This window comes from Siniperca chuatsi, linkage group LG20, assembly GCF_020085105.1.
Source record: "Siniperca chuatsi isolate FFG_IHB_CAS linkage group LG20, ASM2008510v1, whole genome shotgun sequence".
NCBI lineage: Eukaryota > Metazoa > Chordata > Actinopteri > Centrarchiformes > Sinipercidae > Siniperca > Siniperca chuatsi.
This window is the reverse complement of record NC_058061.1, coordinates 3,315,058-3,335,006: the sequence shown is the minus strand read 5'-3', so window position 1 is coordinate 3,335,006 and position 19,949 is coordinate 3,315,058. Positions and strand designations below refer to the sequence as shown.

The following is a 19,949-nucleotide window of genomic DNA, read 5'->3' as shown; positions in this document are numbered from 1 at the left end:
CCCAAAGTTTTGAGCTAGTCCTTTCATAGTCTTTACAGATAACAGAGCTTGCTTCAACTTAGTGTTTACTTTGTTTTAGCCCTTAAGCTACGACAGTGTCAATACTTTGCTGCTCATATGAAAGAGGCAAGTCCCTGTTATTTAGCCCCGTGGCGGTACCAGTTAGCGCTGTTATCTCCTTCACACAACCTTCTCAGGCAGTAGCTCGAGTTAATGAGTTACTCCACATGAGACAGGGAGAGGGAGGAGTGGCCATGTTTGTCAACTGGGCTGAGAAGAACAGGGTGGACACTTCTTTACCGTGCTGAGCAAACATCTGTGGTACTGGAGAGCATGAGAGGTGACAGAAAATGGCTGTCCTGCAGGTCCTAAGCCCTCCACGATCAGACTGCTCCTCGCACCTCACAGCCACCCCGAGGAAATGTTAAAGTCAGTGGAGAGAGCATGAAATTACGTGGCAAAAGGTGGAAAATGACCAGCGGCTGTCGTTTGTTTCCCACCTGCCTCTGTGACCAGTGAAGCATGCATGTACACACATTAGTGGGACGTGAAATTTCTGAGCAATGCCTTGGATTTGAGCTTTCGCCTCCCAGTAGGGAAGGTCAGAAGGTGTCTGTGTTAAAAGCTCAGTTCACCCAAATTACCAAGAAAACATATTGTCTTGTCCTCAGTGGTATAGTCATGCAGAAAGCTTTGGTTTTCTTTTCCAAATAATGGAGATATTTGTTTCTGAAATTTCTGCCGCTGCCCCAATATAATGCAGGGGAATGAAATTAAATTTTTTGATGCACACAGCATCGAAAAATTACATTTATGAAATTCATCAGCAACAGAAACATTGTTCCCAATACTCACACTGTCAACAGTTCTCACAGGGAGAGTTTCCAATAAAAACAGCGAGGCCAGTGGATTCCAGAGTAACCAGGACTTTGTTTCAGGAAAGACACATTGTGATTTTGTGTTTTTAAATATAGTATTTCAGTGCTGTGAGCAGCAGAAATGAAATTTCATTCATCTCCAGGGTGGAAGCAGAAATCTCAGAGACGGATATCTCCAATCCTTGGCAAATACCAAAACTTTCTGCATGACTAGATACTGTACCACTATAGGTTTAGTTTTTTAAACTGAAAGTTTTTTTTAGATGTAGAAGCCCCTGAAAAGTTTTCAGGGGCAAATCTTCAGTATTTCTCTATAATGTTAAACATTTATGATTTAAATAAGCCAGAATCAAAGTTGGGGAAAAACATCCTCGTGTATTATTTGTTAAAACTTTAGTTTTTCACTCCAAACTCAGCTAATCTGCTTCATCAAGACTGTGTGGGTGTGATTTGGTCACACGTGATGGCTGACAGCATAAGCAAGCAACCCCACAACTGTCATCACATTTTGGTTTAACTTGATCACCTTTTTTCAGCGGAGCCCCTCCACTTCAAACTAGTAAAGAAACAAAGAACAGAAACTAAAATACAGACATCTCTCATGTGAAATAACCAAAACTAAAGATTTTGTGTCCATGTAGGATCCCATCACTCAGACTGTAGTGAGAAATGAATTGAGAAAATAGGTTTTTAGGAACGAAAATTTAAATGATATATTTCAACATGTGATTAGGACCTCATTTACATCAAAATATGGTCATTTAGAAGCTGTTATCTGTATATGCAACCAAGACATAAAAAAATATAATTTCACTTCACCCCATGTGTCGTGAGATTATTAAAGGGATAAGAAAAAAAATCTGTTACATAAAATTGTGTTTATTGTTCAACTTTTTAGAATTTTTTCCTTTTTCAAAAGCAAAAATGAAACCGTTTGAGGCTCTTTTGTAAAAAGTAACACAACCTGTGACAAAGGTTTGCAAATAGACTTTGCTTATCAGGGAGTCACAAGCCAAAATCACCAAATCAACGCTTCCTGGGTTTGGTTGAACACAAGTGACCTTTAGTGTGGCATGGCATGGTGCCCTTTGCTGTCGGTTTACTTATGAAGAACAATGGTAGCACCTCGTCAGATCTATTTCTAAAGCTGTAGTTATCTGTGCTGGAGTGTCGCGTACAGATATTGTCAGCCGAGCACTCAGCTTAGTCTACTTGTTGAATCACATGGTAGAAGTAGGTGTGAACACTGTCCCACTGCTCTGTTTAGACCTTTAGCTGTGAAATGTAGCAGTGGACAAATATTAATGTAACTGAAGAATAAATAATAGGATAAATGAACGTGTCTCCAGTCGCTGTATAAGCAGTCAGTTAATTAAAGTCTTTAGATTGAGTGTTAAATATCACACTTTATAAAAGGCAGTCAGCCATTAAAGGCTGATAATCTACAGTATAATCAGGCTTTCAGTACACAATTTAGCTCATAATACTTTTGTTTGTATGTTGTTTTAGTTAGAGCATGGTGATAACATTTTGTTTCTTAACAGTTTTGTCCTTGTTGTAATTTACCTTCAGTGAAATGCATCAGCTGCTTTCTCAAACGGAAAGGACGTTCAATGGCCTTTAACCTACAGAAAAGGCTAATTCCACATTTAGTTGTTTTTAATTACACTAAGGCTGTGATTATTATGTTTTCGATTCATTGTTTAGTCAATAAAATGGCAGATAAACAATTTCCCTGAGCCCAACGGGACGCCTTCAAATGTCCAAAAATATTTAATTGATAATTGAGAAGCTTGAACCGGAGAATGTTTGACGTTTTTGCTTATTGAATGACTTAAACAGGCGTCCTGGTGGTCTGTTATGCTTGTTCAGAACTAGGCTGGCCACGTCAGAAATCAAGTGTTTTATAGTTGTTCCGAATGTGATATCGTTTAAATATAGGGTAGCTCTTTATTTAAATAATTAATTTAAAAAGGTGGATAACGGCGCACATTTTCACACAGTTTCTCCTGGGGGAGCTGAGAGAGAAGTTTAAAGCCTTGGCTCCTTTCAAACCTCCACTTCACACAGTGGTTGGTCAGCTGTGCCTCATCAAATGACTTATACATGAATCAATTATCATAATTACACGTCAGTCCAAATGAGAGTGTAAAGGGAAAGGCAGCATGAAACACAAACAATAGAATAACAATAAAACACCCATTTGTCATCTACATGATGTGTATTTTATTTCCCCTTGTCTCTGCTGCAGGATGCAGCGGAGGACATTCGATCCATAGACAGCTGTGAGTACATCTGGGAGGCCGGGGTGGGCTTCGCTCAGTCACCTCCTCTAAACTACGTCCATGACCTCAACAGGTAAAGACCGCAGCATCAGAGAACGTGGAGCCACAAGGGTAATGTTTTCAGCCCTGTTTGCTTGTCGGTTATCTTGTAAATGTAATTTTTAATGAAATCTGGTAGAAAGGTAGGCGATCAGAACAGAATAGATGACCAGATCTGATAGTGCCATCATGTGGCTGCTTTATCGTTTGGGTCATTTGACCGCAGCATTTTCTTCAACAGAATTTCAATATTGAATGTTTTTGACGTTTTTTTCCACCTAATTTCATATTTAACATAATTGGATGAGCCTGAAAAAGGTTATTGTTTGACATAAACTTGAGCACATATCAGCTCTGATAATTCTGCAAAGTTTGATGTTTTTTGCCTACAGGTAGCACTACTGCAACATGATGGATTTAAATGGCCTTAACTCAGTGTTCCTGAGTCTGACTTGCTTTACATTTTGCATAATTCATCCTTGTACGGTACAAACCCTAATATTCTGGATCCAAATGGAGATAAAACATTTCAGAAAGATTCTGTTATTAAAATAAATTCAGAGGATTGTGTTGCCTTTGACCGGGCGATATCTCTTTATTGCAGATATATTTGGTATTGGCGTATAGGTTGGCTGATAAGTAACAAGAGATGTCAGTCCAGAAATGCCAAAAATATGTGTGAGGTAGTTTAGAAACACCAGCACATTTACATAGTTTGTCCACCAGAGAGACGATTCATTTCGAACCAATCAGTTCGTATCTTGGACACAATTCAACCAATCCGGTATCAGTCGGGCTATAGGAGAAACTCTCTGTGTGAGTTCCAGTAACTTGTTTCAGTGATGTCGACCCATCCTGTGTACGTGTTTGTTTGTTCAGGACAGAGCTGCTGAAGTTGCTCCTCACCTGTTTCTCTGAAGCCATGTACCTTCCTCCGTCCTCTGAAAGAAAAACCCATAATCCCTGGGTCTCCTTCTTCTGCTCCACAGAAAACAGGTAACACACACACACACACACTCTCACACAGGTGCACAGGAGTGTAGGTCATCTGTATTGGTAATGCACTGACCCTGAAATCATCTTTACTGTAGCTTCCTTTATAGATAGCTGAGACTCTCTGAAAGATATCTGCATCTTTACTACAAAGAGGACTGTTTATTGTCTTGTCTTTGACTGATGTTCACAGCGTCTTTTTGTAAATATATTGTAAATATGAATATTACCCCAAAATTAATTTGGGAGCACTTCTTTTCAGCCCTGAGTAGTGTCTGGAGGTATTCCTTTCAGGCTGCATACAGCCCCAAAAACCTTCACCAATAAGCCTGTATGTAACCTGAGAGGCGAAACCCAGGACAAAAAAAAGTCCATGAAGCGTTCAACGCAACACTCGCTGCTGCTCATTAAGCTCACTGCTTTGAGCGCACAGTAATAACTGAAGGCAGCATTTTTATCAGTTCCTCTCTTCCTTCATCTGGACTGTGGTGGCTGGACAGTAAGACAACACTGTTAAGAGGGATTTTAATAAGAAAATGAATCTGAAACATTACAAATGAGGGGGACAAAAATAGGATTGTGAGTCCCCAGTGGAAATTGCATGTGTATCACCCTCTGCTGTGCATTAACCTACACTGTGGAGCATGAAATGCCCCCTCAATGGGACTTCTCTGAACACATGGAAAACTCTGATAGCCCACCATGCGTGACCACTCAGTGCAGATATACAGCAGCCATACAGCGCGGACTGACCTCGACCTGTCTTTCACCGCTTCACCCAGACATGCCCTGCCTCTGTTCACCTCCCTGCTCAACGTGGTGTGCGCCTACGACCCTGTGGGGTATGGCATCCCATACAACCACCTGCTGTTCTCCGACTACCGGGAGCAGCTGGTGGAGCAGGCGATCCAGATCCTTATCGTCACCCTGGAGCACGAGGCTGGGTCGGCCGCCAGCGCCGCCCTCCAGGCCCTGGACTCCTCCGCATCCCCCTCAGCTGAGGAGGAGCAGGAGGTAAGAGGCAGATGAATGAAGCAATGAGTTTGTTTATTTAATTTATAATAAAACACTGATGCTGATTCATAATTTAAAACAATCTCTTGTATTTTTTTCAGCCGGCTGGACCTGATAACCTCTTTGTGAATTATCTCTCCAGGATACACAGAGAAGAGGTACTGTGAAGTATAGCTAACCATTTAGCATTGAAAAGGATGATAGTGTAGATGTTAAAGGGTGTGTTCTCTTTGTTTATCAGGACTTAGGCTTCATCCTGAAAGGTCTGGCACGGCTGCTTAACAATCCTCTGGTTCAGACTTACCTGCCTCGTTCCACCAAGAAGATCCAGTTCCACCAGGAGCTGCTGATCCTCTTCTGGAAATTTTGTGACTTCAACAAGGTGTTTTCTGCAAAGGGTCTTGAAGCTACGGCAAGCTGCAGTTATTACAGAAAAGAACAGTGGTGTCAATGTGTGTCGAGTTTTTTGCCATGCTAGCGGCGTGGCTCTGGGGATGGCAGTGTCGCTCGGTCCACCTCCACTTTACATCTACTACAACAGTTGCTTTTAGAAGTTGAGAACTTCTTTGTTATTTTTAGCAAAAAAAACTACAGCTCCCAACAAAATGTACCTATGCAGCAGCGCAGGTGCTTATGTCAAACAATCTGTTCTAATGTTTCCACCTTTTTAGCTGTAATCTCTGCTGTCTAAAAACGTCAGTCCTCTCTGTCCCTCGACTCACTCCAGAGTCGACTTGCCTCTTTAATTGAGCCATGACATTTAACATGCATTGGGCTTATGGGAAATGGGGTTTGTTAAAGGCAACTAAAAACAGAAATATTGAATAAATAAACGATATTAGATCATGTTTTTAAAATCTAAACAAATGTCAATAGGACTTTGAATTAGGTTTTCCTACTTCTGGAAGAGAACCCATAAGTTCCAGTTTCACTTGAGCTCTCCATTGTGATTGTGAGCACGTTAGCATGCTGATGTTAGCATGTAGCTCAAAGCACCGCTGTGCCTAAGTACAACCTCACAGAGCCACTAGCATGGCTGTAGACTCAGCCTGTGTCTGAAATCACTCCCACATTCACTCGTTCGCAACTCCCTTTATAAAAGACACTCACTGTTTTACTCCGTAGCGAGCAGGGAATTGAGATTTTGGACACTGAATCATCGTCATTTTGTCATCACTGACAGGTGTAGAGTCGCACAATCATTTTTTGTATCCATAAAATGCAGAGCATAGAATTATGGGATTGTCAGCAGAAAGTAGCGTAGGCATGGACTACTTTCTTTTTCCACTGTGGAAATGTTTGAGGACACGATATCGTGCGTAGACTTCACAGTCAGAATTCGAACACTCATATAAAATGGCAGACGGTAAATAAAGTACATTATGTTATAAATATGGACACAGCTTTGTTTCGAACTGGAATTCAAACATTACATGCAAGGACACCATGTTTGGAATCTGACAATTCAAACAGATGCTTGTGTAGTTCTTTATGTCAATGTAAAATGGAACAGAAGAGTTAAAGCTTTAAGTTGTGTTTGTGTGTTTTAGAAATTCCTGTTCTTTGTGCTGAAGAGCAGCGATGTGTTGGACATGCTGGTTCCCATCCTCTTCCACCTGAACGATGCCAGAGCAGATCAGTGTGAGTCATACTCTCTGCCTGGTGTGTGTGAGAAAGATTAAATACTAAAATACTGTTTGTGTATGCGTAAGAAGATGAGTGTTAACTTGCATAGATCATTATTGGAAAAACTCATGCTCTGAAAAATCCATCTTTTCGTTTGTGTGCAGCTCGAGTCGGCCTCATGCACATCGGCGTGTTCATCCTCCTGCTGCTGAGTGGAGAGAGAAACTTTGGCGTTCGTCTGAACAAGCCGTACACTCTCCGGGTCCCGATGGATATTCCTGTTTTCACAGGAACCCACGCTGACCTGCTCATTGTGGTAGGAGGTTAGGTGGTGAAACAAAAGAGAGCTCTCAATAATAGTATATTAACTATTTTAACCATCATTGCACATTTTTGTGACAGATTTGATACAGCCACATTTACAGTATATTGCAGGTGACTTTTATTTAATTTAAACTACTTTGATCCAGAGTGAAAAAAGGATTGTCAATAAATGTTGATGAATCCCAATCATTTTGTTGACCTTCTGACTTTTCATCTTGCTGTAACAACAGGTCCAAATTTCCTGCTTGTACATTTAAATTTATTACTGAATACCTCAAAAACTAATGATTAAATTCACATCACCCTCAGCTGTACAACTAAGTGCTAATATAGCAAAACCTTTTCCCATTTAAAGTTTCTTTTGTGGAGTTTTTCTTTATCGAGGGTCTAAGGTTAGATGGTGTCCTATGTTTGAGGCAAATATGTGATTTTGGGCTATAATTAAAATTTTCAAAGCTGAGCTGAATTGTCTTTCTCAGGTTTGTGATGACATCTCATGTTAGAGAATATTTTACATTCTTTATTAAAAAGCCTTAAAGTTATTATTATGAATGAATACATAACAGCAGAAAAATCCCTCTAAATATTCAATTTACTTTTTCACGTTTAGATCTTCCACAAAATCGTCACCAGTGGACATCAGCGCCTCCAGCCTCTGTTTGACTGCCTGCTCACAATAATAGTGAACAGTGAGTATCACAGATGAAATGTCGCTCTCTGGTGGCTAAATAGGAGAACTGCAGGGTGTTTTGAAGCCTCTGGGATTCTGTGCTTCCATTTCTGCTGAGACTTTTTGTGTTATAACCGTCCACAGTTTCACCTTATCTGAAGAGCCTGTCCATGGTGACGGCCAACAAGCTGCTCCACCTCCTGGAGGCCTTCTCCACACCCTGGTTCCTCTTCTCCTTCCCGCAGAACCACCACCTGGTCTTCTTCCTGCTGGAGGTCTTCAACAACATCATCCAGTATCAGTTTGATGGTGAGAACGTAGATGTGAACTCAAGTCAGATCAGCAGATCCCAGAGCTGGACGCCATTATGGTACCAGCCTCTTCCAACTACTAAATCTCCCTCACAGGTAACTGCAACCTCGTGTACGCCATCATCCGAAAGCGTAACGTTTTCCACCAGTTGGCCAACCTGCCGTCGGACACAGCGTCTATTCAGAGGGCCCTGCAGAAGAAGAAAAAGTCTGGGATTTCCAGGACCAACTCTACAGAGACGGAGTCCATGGAGGGCTCCAGACCTGCTGTACCTGCTGAGCCTGGCACACTCAAAACCAGCTTAGAGGCCACTCCAGGTATGAAGTTAGATTTCTATATACACGAAAGCTTTGTGATGATCTAAGAACTGTAACGGTCATGTTACTGCAAACTTTAGTAAATATCCAGTCAATTAAAGGAACACGTACTCCATCAGAAATGTTACTCATCCCCTGTAGGCCTAAAACCCTGAATATTGCAAGCTCCCTTAAGTTTAGTGATGTAATTTTTTTGCCTTTTTATATCTTTTCTAAAGCTGAAGTGGCAAACGTCTTAGCAAAAAGTATGTAGCACATGTAGCAACATTAGCATTCATTTCGTGCCATGTTACCTGCATAAGTCCAATGTTCACTTAATAAACTTTATTTATAGAGCACTTTTAGATGCTTCCCTCCTTGTAGCTGTTTTGCTCTCCACCAGCTCTCAGAAAAAGTATCCGTGTCTTTAGCTGCTAGATGTTTCACTTTCTGCAGCAGCTAGTGGCTAACTTTATCTGTCTGCCGTTTGGTGCTGGGCAGGGAGAATACATTTTTTTTTCCTGCCTGCTGCAGCTGAAAATGGTGAGAATCAGTGAGAATTAACCAAAACTGTAAAGTTGTGGGCAGTAAAAGAAAAGCAATGAGCTAAAAGATATTAAATCACTGTAGATCTTAGGGGAACCTAAGTGAGAGAGAAAGGTACAACCTTTTCAGAGCCACCTTTCAAGCCTACAGGGGTTTGAAGATTTTGATACTAAATTTTCATTCCAGTCATTCATTTCCCTGCAATTTAAAAAATATTCTCTTGCGTCCTTTAGGAATTGATAAGATAACAGAGAAGTCCCAGGTGAGTGAGGATGGTACTATGATTGCTGTGCCACATTCAGACTCTCCACAGACGACTGCTGACAGCAGTGCCATAGCTGGAGCCAGCGACACAGAGTCCAACTCGGAGAGAGACCACGAGGTACTCTAGGCTTCGCTTCAGTGGTTTCGTTTCTCCTTTCTGCAGTTAAAGTGACTCCCGTGTTTTATTCTGTTGTCAGGTGTACCACGTAGAGTCAGAAGCAGCGAGGAGTCGGTTGTCAAGTGTGTCATCATCAGCAGCCTGGAGCGCTAATCCAGACTGGGTTAGTGGAAGTCTTTTATCCTTCTGTCTATATTTATTTGATCTTTTGGTCTATCTGGTGGTTTCTGTGAGGAATAGTAGCTCATGTGTCCTCCCCCATCGCGCTACCTGTGCGTTCTCAGGTGTTGTCCTGGAAGGCGAAGCTTCCTCTACAGACCATCATGCGGCTGTTACAAGTACTGGTCCCTCAGGTGGAGAAGATTTGCATCGACAAGTAAGAAATTATACAACTTTTTAACTCGGAAGCAAATTGGATTATGACTTTTTAAAAATGTATTTGTTGTCATTACAGTTTCCTATTGTGCTCTTTTTCTTACATTTTGTGTTGATGAAGGTCTTTGCTCTCGCTGCTCATACGAACCCAGTTATTATTCTGTTTGTATAAAAAACAGCTTTTGCTGCTGCTGGGAATATAAAATGAATCACTGCCCTTCGTGCTCGATTTTCCCACAAAACAAATTTACAGCACCCGACACTAGGTGTTTGGATTAGCAACTATCAAAACTTTAGATGGAATCACTGGTGTGCTATATCTAGGGCTGCAACCAACAATTATTTTCATTATTGATTAATCTTCCAAATATCTTGTTGAGTAAACAACTGTCAAAAGCCCAAAGATATTCAGTTTATAATCATGTATGATAAAGAAAAGCATCAACACACAACCAGCAAAAAATGACTAAACTGATTATTTGATTATTAAAATAGTTGCTGATTAATTTTCTGTCGATCGACTAATCGTTGCAGCTCCAGTCATCAGTTGGTGAACATTAAGAGAGAACATTTATTTCATGTGAAAAAGCTTAAGATTGTTACTTTAAAGCAGCACTAATTATTAGTTTGGTCACTTGGGGGCAGAACTCCATAACAAGCGGAAGATCACGCACACGTATGATAAACTAAACCCTTTTAAAGTTGTTATGGTGAACGTGTTTTGCCTTTTTTACACATCGAGCAGATACAGAGCAATATAAGTGTTCATCAGGAGTCATCTTTGTGTCCAATATTCCCTTCACCCGCTAAATGTTCCACTTTCTTCACCAGCTAGTCGCTAACTTTGTCTCGGTCTGTTTGGTGCTGAACAGGTAGTGTACTGTGGGTTCATCAGTGCTTTTTCACTGAAAACAGCTTGAGACTGAACCAAAACAATAAAGTTGTGGGCTGTAAAACCAAAACAGTGAGCTGAAAGACGCTAAAATGCTCAGTACAGCTCAGAGAAACTGCAGCATCATCGTCACTATGAGTGTCCCCTTTCGCATCACACAGTCATTTGATCGACTGTTAATATAGAAATATTGATTAGTGCGGCTTTAATCGTTCCGATTCGTTTGATCCAGATGAGATCAGTGTTGTTGTCGTCCTCAGGGGTTTGACAGACGAGTCAGAAATCCTCAAGTTCCTTCAGCACGGCACACTCGTCGGCCTCCTGCCCGTCCCTCATCCCATCCTCATCAGGAAGTACCAAGCCAACGCCGGCACGGCCATGTGGTTCCGCACCTACATGTGGGGCGTCATCTACCTACGGTAAACAAACTGAATATGAGCCTGTATATTATATTTTGGATCTCAAGATAAAAACAAAAAATGACAATGAACACAGTGCGATAGACTTTTTTTCAAACTGGTCTGGCAAGTCACAACTTTTGGCTGTCACATGTGAGTTTTAATAATGACTTGTTTTTCCCCTCTCTCACTCTTGTTGCCGTAGCAACGTGGATCCTCCAATCTGGTACGACACGGACATAAGGCTCTTTGAAATTCAGAGGATTTAGAGCAGCTGTTGAAGCTGTCCACTCCCAGCTTCTGTTTGTTCACCAACAAGACCTGCCGGTTCGCCTTCCTCACACCTGAGCTGTCATCAGAGGAACGCTTCACATCGTTTTGGTGTTATTTAAAGAAAACAAGCAGTGATAATCTTAAACTGTACTTCCTTTCAGGGTTTAGACAAAAATGAAGAATGTCTAAACGTGTCACAGCTTTAAGTTACTGCACATCATATACAACCTGTGTTATCAGCAGATGCAATAGAAGCAATGCCAAATGGTCATTAAATTTGACATAATCATGAGATGTGACATCTATTGAATATTAATTTATTCACGTTGCCAAAAAATATGATTAGTAACAATAATTAGTGAGTTTAAGTGACAAAGGGAAGTTTTTGCACATGACTTTGATATTTTTACTTTTCCGTTCGTCTTTTAAACTCCTTGCCAAATATGAACTACTGGCACTGACAAACTGACAGCATACTCTAGACTGAAGGATACTTTTGTACTGAAGCCTTTCACATTGTGCTGAAAGCGAACTTAATATGTCGTGATTCGGGACTGAAACCCAGACAGGGAAGTCTTTTCTGTGATTTCCAGACAGAAAAACGTTTTCTGTTGCTGAAACAGCAAGAGAAGCACTCCGAGATGTGAATACGATGTGTTATATCCTGCCAGAATTAAAAACTGATGAGATCGGTTTGAGCTCAGAGGAAGTTATTTCATGTAAAGCATTTTCCTGAAACACACTATATGGCCAAAGGTATGTGGACACCTGAACACCACACCCATACATTATTTAAAGTGTCACTCCAAAGCCATGGGCTGCCAGTGCTCCAGTTCATCCCAGAGGTGTTGGATGGGGTCAGGGCTCTCTGCAGGCCAAATGTTGGAGTGCAAGGTCATTTTTTTTTGCATTCAATAGGAAACAGAACAGAAACCCTTAAACCTTTCATATTAATATCCCTCATCAGTCTGCTCTCACATTATTGATTCAAAGTTTTAATCACATTTTGAAGGTTTGACTTAAGTGGCGTGTCTTTTAATCTGGCAATTTAAGAGAAAGTTGGGGCAGTAATTTTAACAATTTGAGAGACCCCCTTTAAGTACCCATAGGTCATGTGATGACACCAGAGCCTGTTCTGTTCACTAATGAAGATCATGAGGTGTGGCAGAAAGCTCCAGAGAAAACTAGTAAGTGTACCTTTGAGTTGAGAGGGTCAAGGGAATCATTTACCACCTAAAAAAAAAAAAAAAAAGGAGTCACTTCTTTTTGCAAATTCAGCTTTAATTTTTCATTATCCTTTCAGTCGTAGGGCTGCTGCCATGCCTGCTGAACATATTGAAATTTTACATTTTGCAACTGGGAAAACTATTTCTTTATTTCTTTATGGAGCTGCTTTGTGCACGGGGGCATTGTCATGTTGAAACAGGAAAGAGACAAAAACAAACTGTTGCCAAGTAAGCAGATGCTGTACAATTTAAGATTTCCTTTAATCGGAACTGAAGGGCCCAAACCATGAAAAACAGCCTCAGACCAAAAAACAAAAAAATTAAACCAAATAATTTATAAATGTGTATCATGTTGTTTTTCAACCAAACGTGACTTTGATCTACTTGAACAGTCATGGAGTCAGTGTTGGACCACCGCTGCTCATCACGCAGAGACGAGCAGCTCCATTAAAGCTCCCACAGAGTGCATCCTGTAGAAAACGCTGAGCGGCTGACCCAGGTTTACCAGAACAAACCAAGCAGAGAAGCCGAAAAACTGTTTCCCCAGGCCGTTCTCAAACTGGGGGTGGACTCCAAACGCAGGGATGACCCACAGCTGCAAGAAGAGGGAACATGGATGTCTTTCAATAATGCAGAAACAACAAAGGAACGCATTTCTTTTTAAATCTGCTGATAAACACATTACCATAACATTAGAAAGGATAAGGAAAGCACAGATTTCTTTGATCGCTCTTTTGGTCCAGGGCGTTTCCCCATCGCGCTCTTGAACAGCAGCTGACGTGTTTCCCTCCAGCAGGGAAATATCCGTCTTCCTCTCCTCTATTGGCACAGCAGCCTTTTTCTTAGGCTGTGGGAAAGTTTCAGTTCAACAAAACCTTTTTTAATGACTGACTTGTTCAGGTTTACAAAACATTCAAATGAAATGCAGGCACAGTGTGTTTACCTTGAATATGCTGCTCCGCTGCTTCTCTTTCTTTTTGGCGAGGAGATTCGGGTGCCTGTGGAGGCCCTCGATGATGAAGATATTCTGGAGGATGAGCTCCAGCAGGCTGAGGAGGGAGTAGGACAGGTCGAGGTCCCCCAGAGCACTGCGGGTCCCCACAGCCAGGGCCGCCACCAGGGAGAAGTAGGACAGGGCGAGCTGGCCCAGGCCTGCTGCAACCAGGAGGATCACATCCAGGCTACGAGTAGGGTTGTGTCCCCCTTCGTTCGCCCTCCTCTCCACCCTGTGGACCAGCATCCCAGCGAGGGAGCAGAGAGACATGACGGGCATGACGGCTAAATGGTAGCCGTAAAACACGAGGAAGGCGGTGAAGCGAAGCTGCTGATGGCTCACCCACACCTGGTAGAGAATGAAGACGATCACTCCTGCTATGAGGACCAGGGCACCAAACACAAGGCTGTAAACGATCCCACCTTGGTAGACAATACTAAGGGTCAGCTTCTGAGTAACGTGGTGGTGACCTGGACTCATCCTGCGGCCCACGTTCTTCCACATCACATAGATCATGCAGCCTGCCATCAGGTAGTACTCCATGTGGAAGGGATAAAGGATTTCGAAACCTTTCCTGAAGGTGAGGCAGGCTGCGGTTGCACTGCACTGGCAGATGGTCGAATTGGTCATTCCTGGAAGCAGGCATGGAGGAATTCATTTAATAAAATACAAATGGTGCAAGGCAGGGGTGTGTGATTATACCAATGAAGTTTCTCTTCATTAACTACCTGCTAAATCAGCGTTGTCTGCTTCAGAGGCGTTTGTGTTGCTGAAATCGAGCCTGTCTTGTTTTTCTAACTCGATCTCCTCGTGGATGGTGTCCTCGGTGACTGCGTTCAGCCACAGCAGCAGGTCGGCCGACAGGATCACCATCAGCCCGGACCTGATTCAAATACAGCATGCAAATATAATCCTATTCAAATATGGAGGTAAAGAAATTACAAAAACAAAAATAACACACCTGAGGCTAGAAAAGACAGTCATCCTGTATGTATAAAAAGTTAATAAAACAGAGTGATGCACCTGGTGATTATCTTGTGTCTATGAATGCAGTCTTTGGAGTGAGTCCACAGTAAATATGTCTGCAAAAGAAAAATAAGCAGTTATTCAATGAGGAAACTGAATATGCACAAAGAGTCTTGAGGACAAACCAGTAAGAATTTAAAGATTAATTTATTAAGATGATTATTAAATAATGCTATCTGCTGGGCTGCGGAAAAAAGACGTGTGAAGGAGAAATGCAAATAATGAGCCATTTTTGGCATTTTGGGTTTCCATTGAGCAGAGAACAGAAGCGCTGATTTTATATCATATTATATATTTATAAATCCCTTAAACTTTTAATATAGCTCGTCTGCCAGCTCTGAATTTAACATATTGTTAGATTTAGCAACATTAGGTCATGAGATGACACTTGAGCCAATTCCATTCACTGATGAACACCGTCAGACGCAGTTGAAAGCTCTGGAAAAAGCTGGTAAGTGGACCTATGAGTTCAAATTGTATTGTTACACAGATGAGTTTAGTTTAAGGGGTGATTGTGTAGATTATGGTGTTATTAAGGCATTTTTAAGATTTTTTATGGGAAAATTGTTTTAGCTCTAATTCTTCTAGATCATTTGCATTTTTTGTCTTTTTCTTTTCTTGTTAATCAAAACCAAAGAAGACATACCACATTTCTCTCCTTTATAAATGTACATTTGAATTCGTAAGCAATAAAATGCATCATTGCTCAACTCAATACAGTCTGAGTCCCAACAGGCTGCGACAGTCCTTAGGGACTGTACCAAAATAATTGGGATAGGGACAGGGGCTGAACCGAATGTTTCACTTCATAAAAAAGCAAGACTCTCCCCATCTTTAATCGTATTTTCTTTGGACCTTTCCCCCAATATCCCTGATAATATAACAGATTTGAGTTGGTACAATTCATCTCGCCATTAGTAACCGAACGTATGTAAAGAATTTTTAAGATTCATGTGTCGTCTTATTTAAACCACTAGATCGCACATTAGAAATGGAATCAGGGTCGGGTTACGTTCAATCAAAGTAGTTTATAGTTGTTCTGAACAGCTACACCGGAAGGCGGGGTGAGGTGTTGCCCTCATTACCACTGTCATTGAATGCTCCTCTGCTCTCCCCCCAAAAACTTCTTGATCACGCTTCTTTCAGCAAAAAGAAAACATATATACCCATTCCCCATTTATGACCAGTTATGGTGCCTAATGTTGGCAAAATCTAGATGGATATTAGTGTGTAACTGATGTTCATAAGCAAGTCATGCTTGTTACATGCTTATGATTGTTCTACTGATTTGTGCTACTGTTTGGCTATGTTTTAACATATAGCATTATTCAATAATTGCCGCTTATGGCCATAATGGCCGCTGTTATAAGTAATATAAATCGCTTTAAACAAGATATTAGACACATTTGATTTCCACTGCAAAACTGAGATATCATGCCTGTTTCTACTTCTTGACCTTACTTTAAAAGGTCACTATCTCCACTTTGGACTATGTTTTGTCTACTTATTTCTACATTTTATGACCGGCTTATTAAAAGCTGTGATTTCACAAGGTTCAAGTACCTTTTTCTACCATTAAATGTTTCTTAACATCTTTTTTACTTCTGGTTTCAGCTGTCTTTTGGAGAGTGACGTAGCAGCTGAACTGTTCGCTCTGCCAGGATATAAATATCGTTACCTGCAGCGCGAGAAAAGGAGCCTCGATGAATGGAGCGAGCACTTCAGCCGCAGGCTTACACTCCCTCATACTGATCAAATAACCAGTCCTGCAGATATACAGCAGCAGACTGAATGCAGCAAAAAGGATCAGGACCACTGCACCAGAGCAGGAGAGAAAAGACATATTTCATCACACAATCCAAAACAAATATGATCTTATATCTTGTTATAATGGGAATACACAGGAGCTTACAGGTGACGGTGATTCCCCCGGCGTGGTGGTCTTTATGTGGGCAGATGCCGGGCTGTTTCCTGGCCCACACCAGGTACCACAGCATCCAAACCAAACTGACCGCCATCAGCAGCAGCATGAACACCTGGGGCTCCTGGTGCTTCAGGCCCTCAGGGTTAAAAGCCTCTCCGGCCACCAGGGCCGCTCCCAGCAGCACCACATTCAGACCCAGCAGACCAGAGATCAGACGCCTCCCACTGGGAACCCAAACCAGCACCGGATCCAGCTCCGGGTCCTGGATCTGATGGTCAGAGCTCTTAACTGGTTCATCGCTGGGATTCCAGGAGGAATCCAGCCCTGTGACTCCAGGATCCGAATTCATATTCACCTTTTTTGTCCTTATTCTAAAAACTCTCTTTGGTTCCTTTCACCCTCCTTCTTCTTTTCCTCTTTTCCATTCACTGTCCAGGGCTTTCTCTCATGCGTTCACACTTCAGTTGAAATCCTGTAGTTCAACATGTGAAGGCATGAGTCTGAAAGGTACTATCCTGTTGATCTGCCTTCCCACACTGCTGTAGGCGTGGTCATGATCCAGCACATTAATAACGACACACCTTTCACAGGAAAAGCAACAAGTATCATGTTTATTGTTCAAGTTGACCTTTTTTTCCCCTGCTTGAACAAAGTTTGCTTCGGGGCCCCAAATGACCCGAGCAGGATCTTTGTCGATCTGCAGCCTAGTTTTTCTTAAAGTCAGTGGCGTGATTTTGCTTTGAAAGGGTTTATCAGCTGGGCTCTGTGCCATGCAGTGTCACTGTTTGCGTACAGTCTACACCAGGAACTGACTTATAAATGTAACCTCGCTCTTATCACTGCAGTGCCTCAAGTAGCAGCTAATGGTTCATCAAACATCAAAACTGATAACCTACTGATAGTGTTTAGTTTCAGTCTCACATTTAAAGGATCATGGAGGTGGTCTTGCATGTTTAAGTGTACTTTACATCATTGCTTTGTTTTAGACATTTGAAGGTACCTTTTCCTACTGCTTCAGGCAGTCATTGGTTTCCATTCATTTCCGTACTGTATGAAAACCAGTTAGTAGTCTCACAAAACTGTCTTGAGGTGTAAAATCCATACCAGTGGTCAAAGTTGCATTATCTTTATTGTTAATGCAGTGCAGATGTTTCAAATCAATCTGTATTAAACGGCACTGATTTATAATGTAACATTGACAGAAATGTATGCTTCACAACTCAAGCAACTTTCAGGAGTCTGCTAAATGATTTTCCTAACACACAGAAATGAATGGAAACCAATGGAAAAATACATCCAGAAGTCTTAAATTGTATTGTAAACGGTGCATAAATGTAAAAGTACACGTGATTTGTAGTTAAGGAGTTAAAACTTGCAAACACGTCCTTTGAGTTGAGCTGTGAAGTGTGCAGAAGTTAAAGGGTCATACCAGTGGTTTTCTCCTAATGCAAACCATGCCGCTGTGTTTTACATTTTTGAATGTATGTTTAAGGTATCCATTGGTTTTCACTCATTTCCATAATGTTTCATATTGATCTTGGTGAAGAATTAACTGATGATTGTTGGGAGGCAGATTGTTTTGCCCAATAGCGCACACGCACCGTCAACAGTTTTCATAGGGGCCATTTCTTCGGTAGAAAGTAGTTCCGTTAAAAACTGTGAGGTCTGTGAATTCTTTGGAGTAATCAGGTAAATCTTTCTGAAAAGACATGTTGCTATTTAGTTTTTTTTTTAATTTTTATTTATAAGCAGCCAAAACTACAGATGGGGGATAAATTAAAGGATTAAAAGAGTGGAGAAACATATCAAATGCAGATGCTTCGTGCACCAGGGCTCACCAGTCACCACATCTCAAACCAGTTTCACACCTGTGGAAGATTTTGGACCAGCGTGTAAGAAAATGCTCTCCACCTCCATCTCCTTAACATCACATGATATAATTTAAACTTTCATCTTTACATCTATGTAGTGATGTCTGTGACTGTCTCTGATGCTATATGTCCTTTTTTTTAATGTCTGGCTACGTTTGTTTTTCTTTCTCTCTGATCTTAATGAGATGACCTGATTAAATAAAGGTTATCTGTATAAATGAACATCTTGTGGAGGAATGGTGTTCGTTCATCGCTCCAATAGACTTCCACAGACTCGGCGGGGAGCACTGAAGCGGTTCTGGAGGCTCGTGGTGGCCTGCCTCCATACTAAGACACTTCATGTTGCCTTTTCCTTTGACACCCATCTGTATGTCCGTGGATCGATACCACGAGAGGTAAGCAAGAAAATGTCGTTTCCTTCACCCAAGGATGATGCAAAAGTACAGCCAACAGAGCACCACTGTGTAAATCAATGCATTTGTTCAGTTTTTGTATAGCTGATATCTTTCTGTGTGTTCATGCATGGCTGCAGCTCATCAGACTGATGTGCAGTGAAGTCAGGTGGCTGTTCGATAATACGAGTCACTTTCCTTATCAAACATGCTTGACACACGTCGCCGATTGCCTCATTTTGGAAAGTGTCAGCAGTACACAGCCTACAGTTTTACTTTTGTAGGAAAACACATTGGAACGACGACTAAATATAATTAAGTTTCAGTTTCTGTTTAGTTTCCAGTTTTTCCAGTCTCTTCCCCCCTTTTTCAATCAGCTACTAATTCTTAATTGAGTGTTTGGGGATAAATAGAGCTGAATCGAAACGTGCACGATTTATAATAATGATAATAAAGCTTTATTTGTAGAGCACTTATCAAAAGAAAGTGCTTCACAAAGAGAGAAATAAAATGCCACAGTGAATGATGAAATATAAAATACATAAAAACAACAAAATAAACAGAAACAGAAGAAGTGCATCACGTACTGCTGTGTAGAGGACAAGTCATCTCAGCCGAAATAAAAATTGTTCTTTAGCATCAATCAACTCACCTGTGGCTGCTAATCGGTCAGCTGAAGAACCACCTCACACCCGGAAGAGCGTCTGTGACGTCAAACTGACGGATTCAATCGATTTTTTCCTATTCTACTTTTCACGCCAGCTCAGTGGTCCACAGCGTGCTCTACTGTCTTCTGTTGCACTGAAGCGGATTCTCTTCTGCTGTTTCAGAAGCTACTGTCCTCTATTCTTCCCCTCACAACACTGCACTCTGTTTTATCCTGTTTTACTGCTCAGTCCAATGGTCCACGTGCACTCCTCTATTCTGCTCTATTCTGCTCTATTCTGCACTCTACTGTCTTCTGTTCTTTTCTGCTCTGTTTCAATTGACCGCACCGCACTGCTGTTTATGTCGTGCTCCACTTGACTCTGTGTTCTTCTGCTGCTTTTTATTGGAAAAAGTATCAGTTACAGTTTTTCTCAGTTGCTAAAACACTAAGACCCATTGGCTGAACAAAGTTCTCAGCCGCCTGACCTCATGTAGCTGATCGTGCAGTCTGTTGTCGACACCTTAAAACCATTTCGCACGGTAAACCACGATTTGCAGATCTCAC

The 19,949-nt window shown here is 41.5% G+C and overlaps 2 protein-coding genes across 6 annotated transcripts in view; one reads left to right on the top strand and one right to left on the bottom strand.

The window, feature by feature from the left end:
* Positions 1 to 12,001, top strand: part of hid1b (HID1 domain containing b) — a 21,103-nt gene extending 9,102 nt beyond the window's left edge. Inside the window, exons 5-19 of one of the 4 annotated variants that reach the window (XM_044179550.1) lie at positions 3,130 to 3,236; positions 4,082 to 4,198; positions 4,978 to 5,209; positions 5,311 to 5,367; positions 5,451 to 5,621; positions 6,760 to 6,871; positions 7,000 to 7,151; positions 7,770 to 7,848; positions 7,974 to 8,138; positions 8,237 to 8,458; positions 9,217 to 9,365; positions 9,445 to 9,528; positions 9,650 to 9,741; positions 10,893 to 11,051; positions 11,236 to 12,001. In XM_044179550.1, the coding sequence (XP_044035485.1) occupies positions 3,130 to 3,236; positions 4,082 to 4,198; positions 4,978 to 5,209; positions 5,311 to 5,367; positions 5,451 to 5,621; positions 6,760 to 6,871; positions 7,000 to 7,151; positions 7,770 to 7,848; positions 7,974 to 8,138; positions 8,237 to 8,458; positions 9,217 to 9,365; positions 9,445 to 9,528; positions 9,650 to 9,741; positions 10,893 to 11,051; positions 11,236 to 11,299 (1,962 nt within the window). In that variant the 3' untranslated portion in view covers positions 11,300 to 12,001. The remainder of the gene's footprint in view (positions 1 to 3,129; positions 3,237 to 4,081; positions 4,199 to 4,977; positions 5,210 to 5,310; positions 5,368 to 5,450; positions 5,622 to 6,759; positions 6,872 to 6,999; positions 7,152 to 7,769; positions 7,849 to 7,973; positions 8,139 to 8,236; positions 8,459 to 9,216; positions 9,366 to 9,444; positions 9,529 to 9,649; positions 9,742 to 10,892; positions 11,052 to 11,235) is intronic. The other 3 variants (XM_044179553.1, XM_044179552.1, XM_044179551.1) reach the window with 3 other exon arrangements.
* On the bottom strand, positions 11,725 to 19,949 carry LOC122868025 (proton channel OTOP3-like). Of its 2 annotated transcripts, none has more exons than XM_044179554.1 (8): positions 19,389 to 19,949; positions 16,462 to 17,054; positions 16,228 to 16,364; positions 14,547 to 14,605; positions 14,252 to 14,406; positions 13,473 to 14,155; positions 13,215 to 13,376; positions 11,725 to 13,124 (listed from the first exon to the last, which is right to left on the bottom strand). In XM_044179554.1, exons 2-8 carry the CDS (start codon positions 16,820 to 16,822, stop codon positions 12,954 to 12,956), a joined length of 1,728 nt encoding a protein of 575 aa, XP_044035489.1. In that variant the 5' UTR covers positions 16,823 to 17,054; positions 19,389 to 19,949; the 3' UTR covers positions 11,725 to 12,953. The 2 variants fall into 2 exon arrangements, with proteins under 2 accessions (XP_044035489.1, XP_044035491.1); XM_044179556.1 differs by having other exon boundaries at positions 16,462 to 16,945.

What these genes read in the sequence shown, in the direction of transcription:
- LOC122868025 (XM_044179554.1), bottom strand. Translation starts at nt 16,822, where the DNA reads ATGAATTCGGATCCTGGAGTCACAGGGCTGGATTCCTCCTGGAATCCC. An exon ending in AGACACAAGATAATCACCAG is followed by an intron (nt 14,407 to 14,546) that starts GTGCATCACTCT and finishes TATTTGAATCAG; the next exon opens with GTCCGGGCTGATGGTGATCC. An exon ending in AGACAACGCTGATTTAGCAG is followed by an intron (nt 14,156 to 14,251) that starts GTAGTTAATGAA and finishes GCCTGCTTCCAG; the next exon opens with GAATGACCAATTCGACCATC.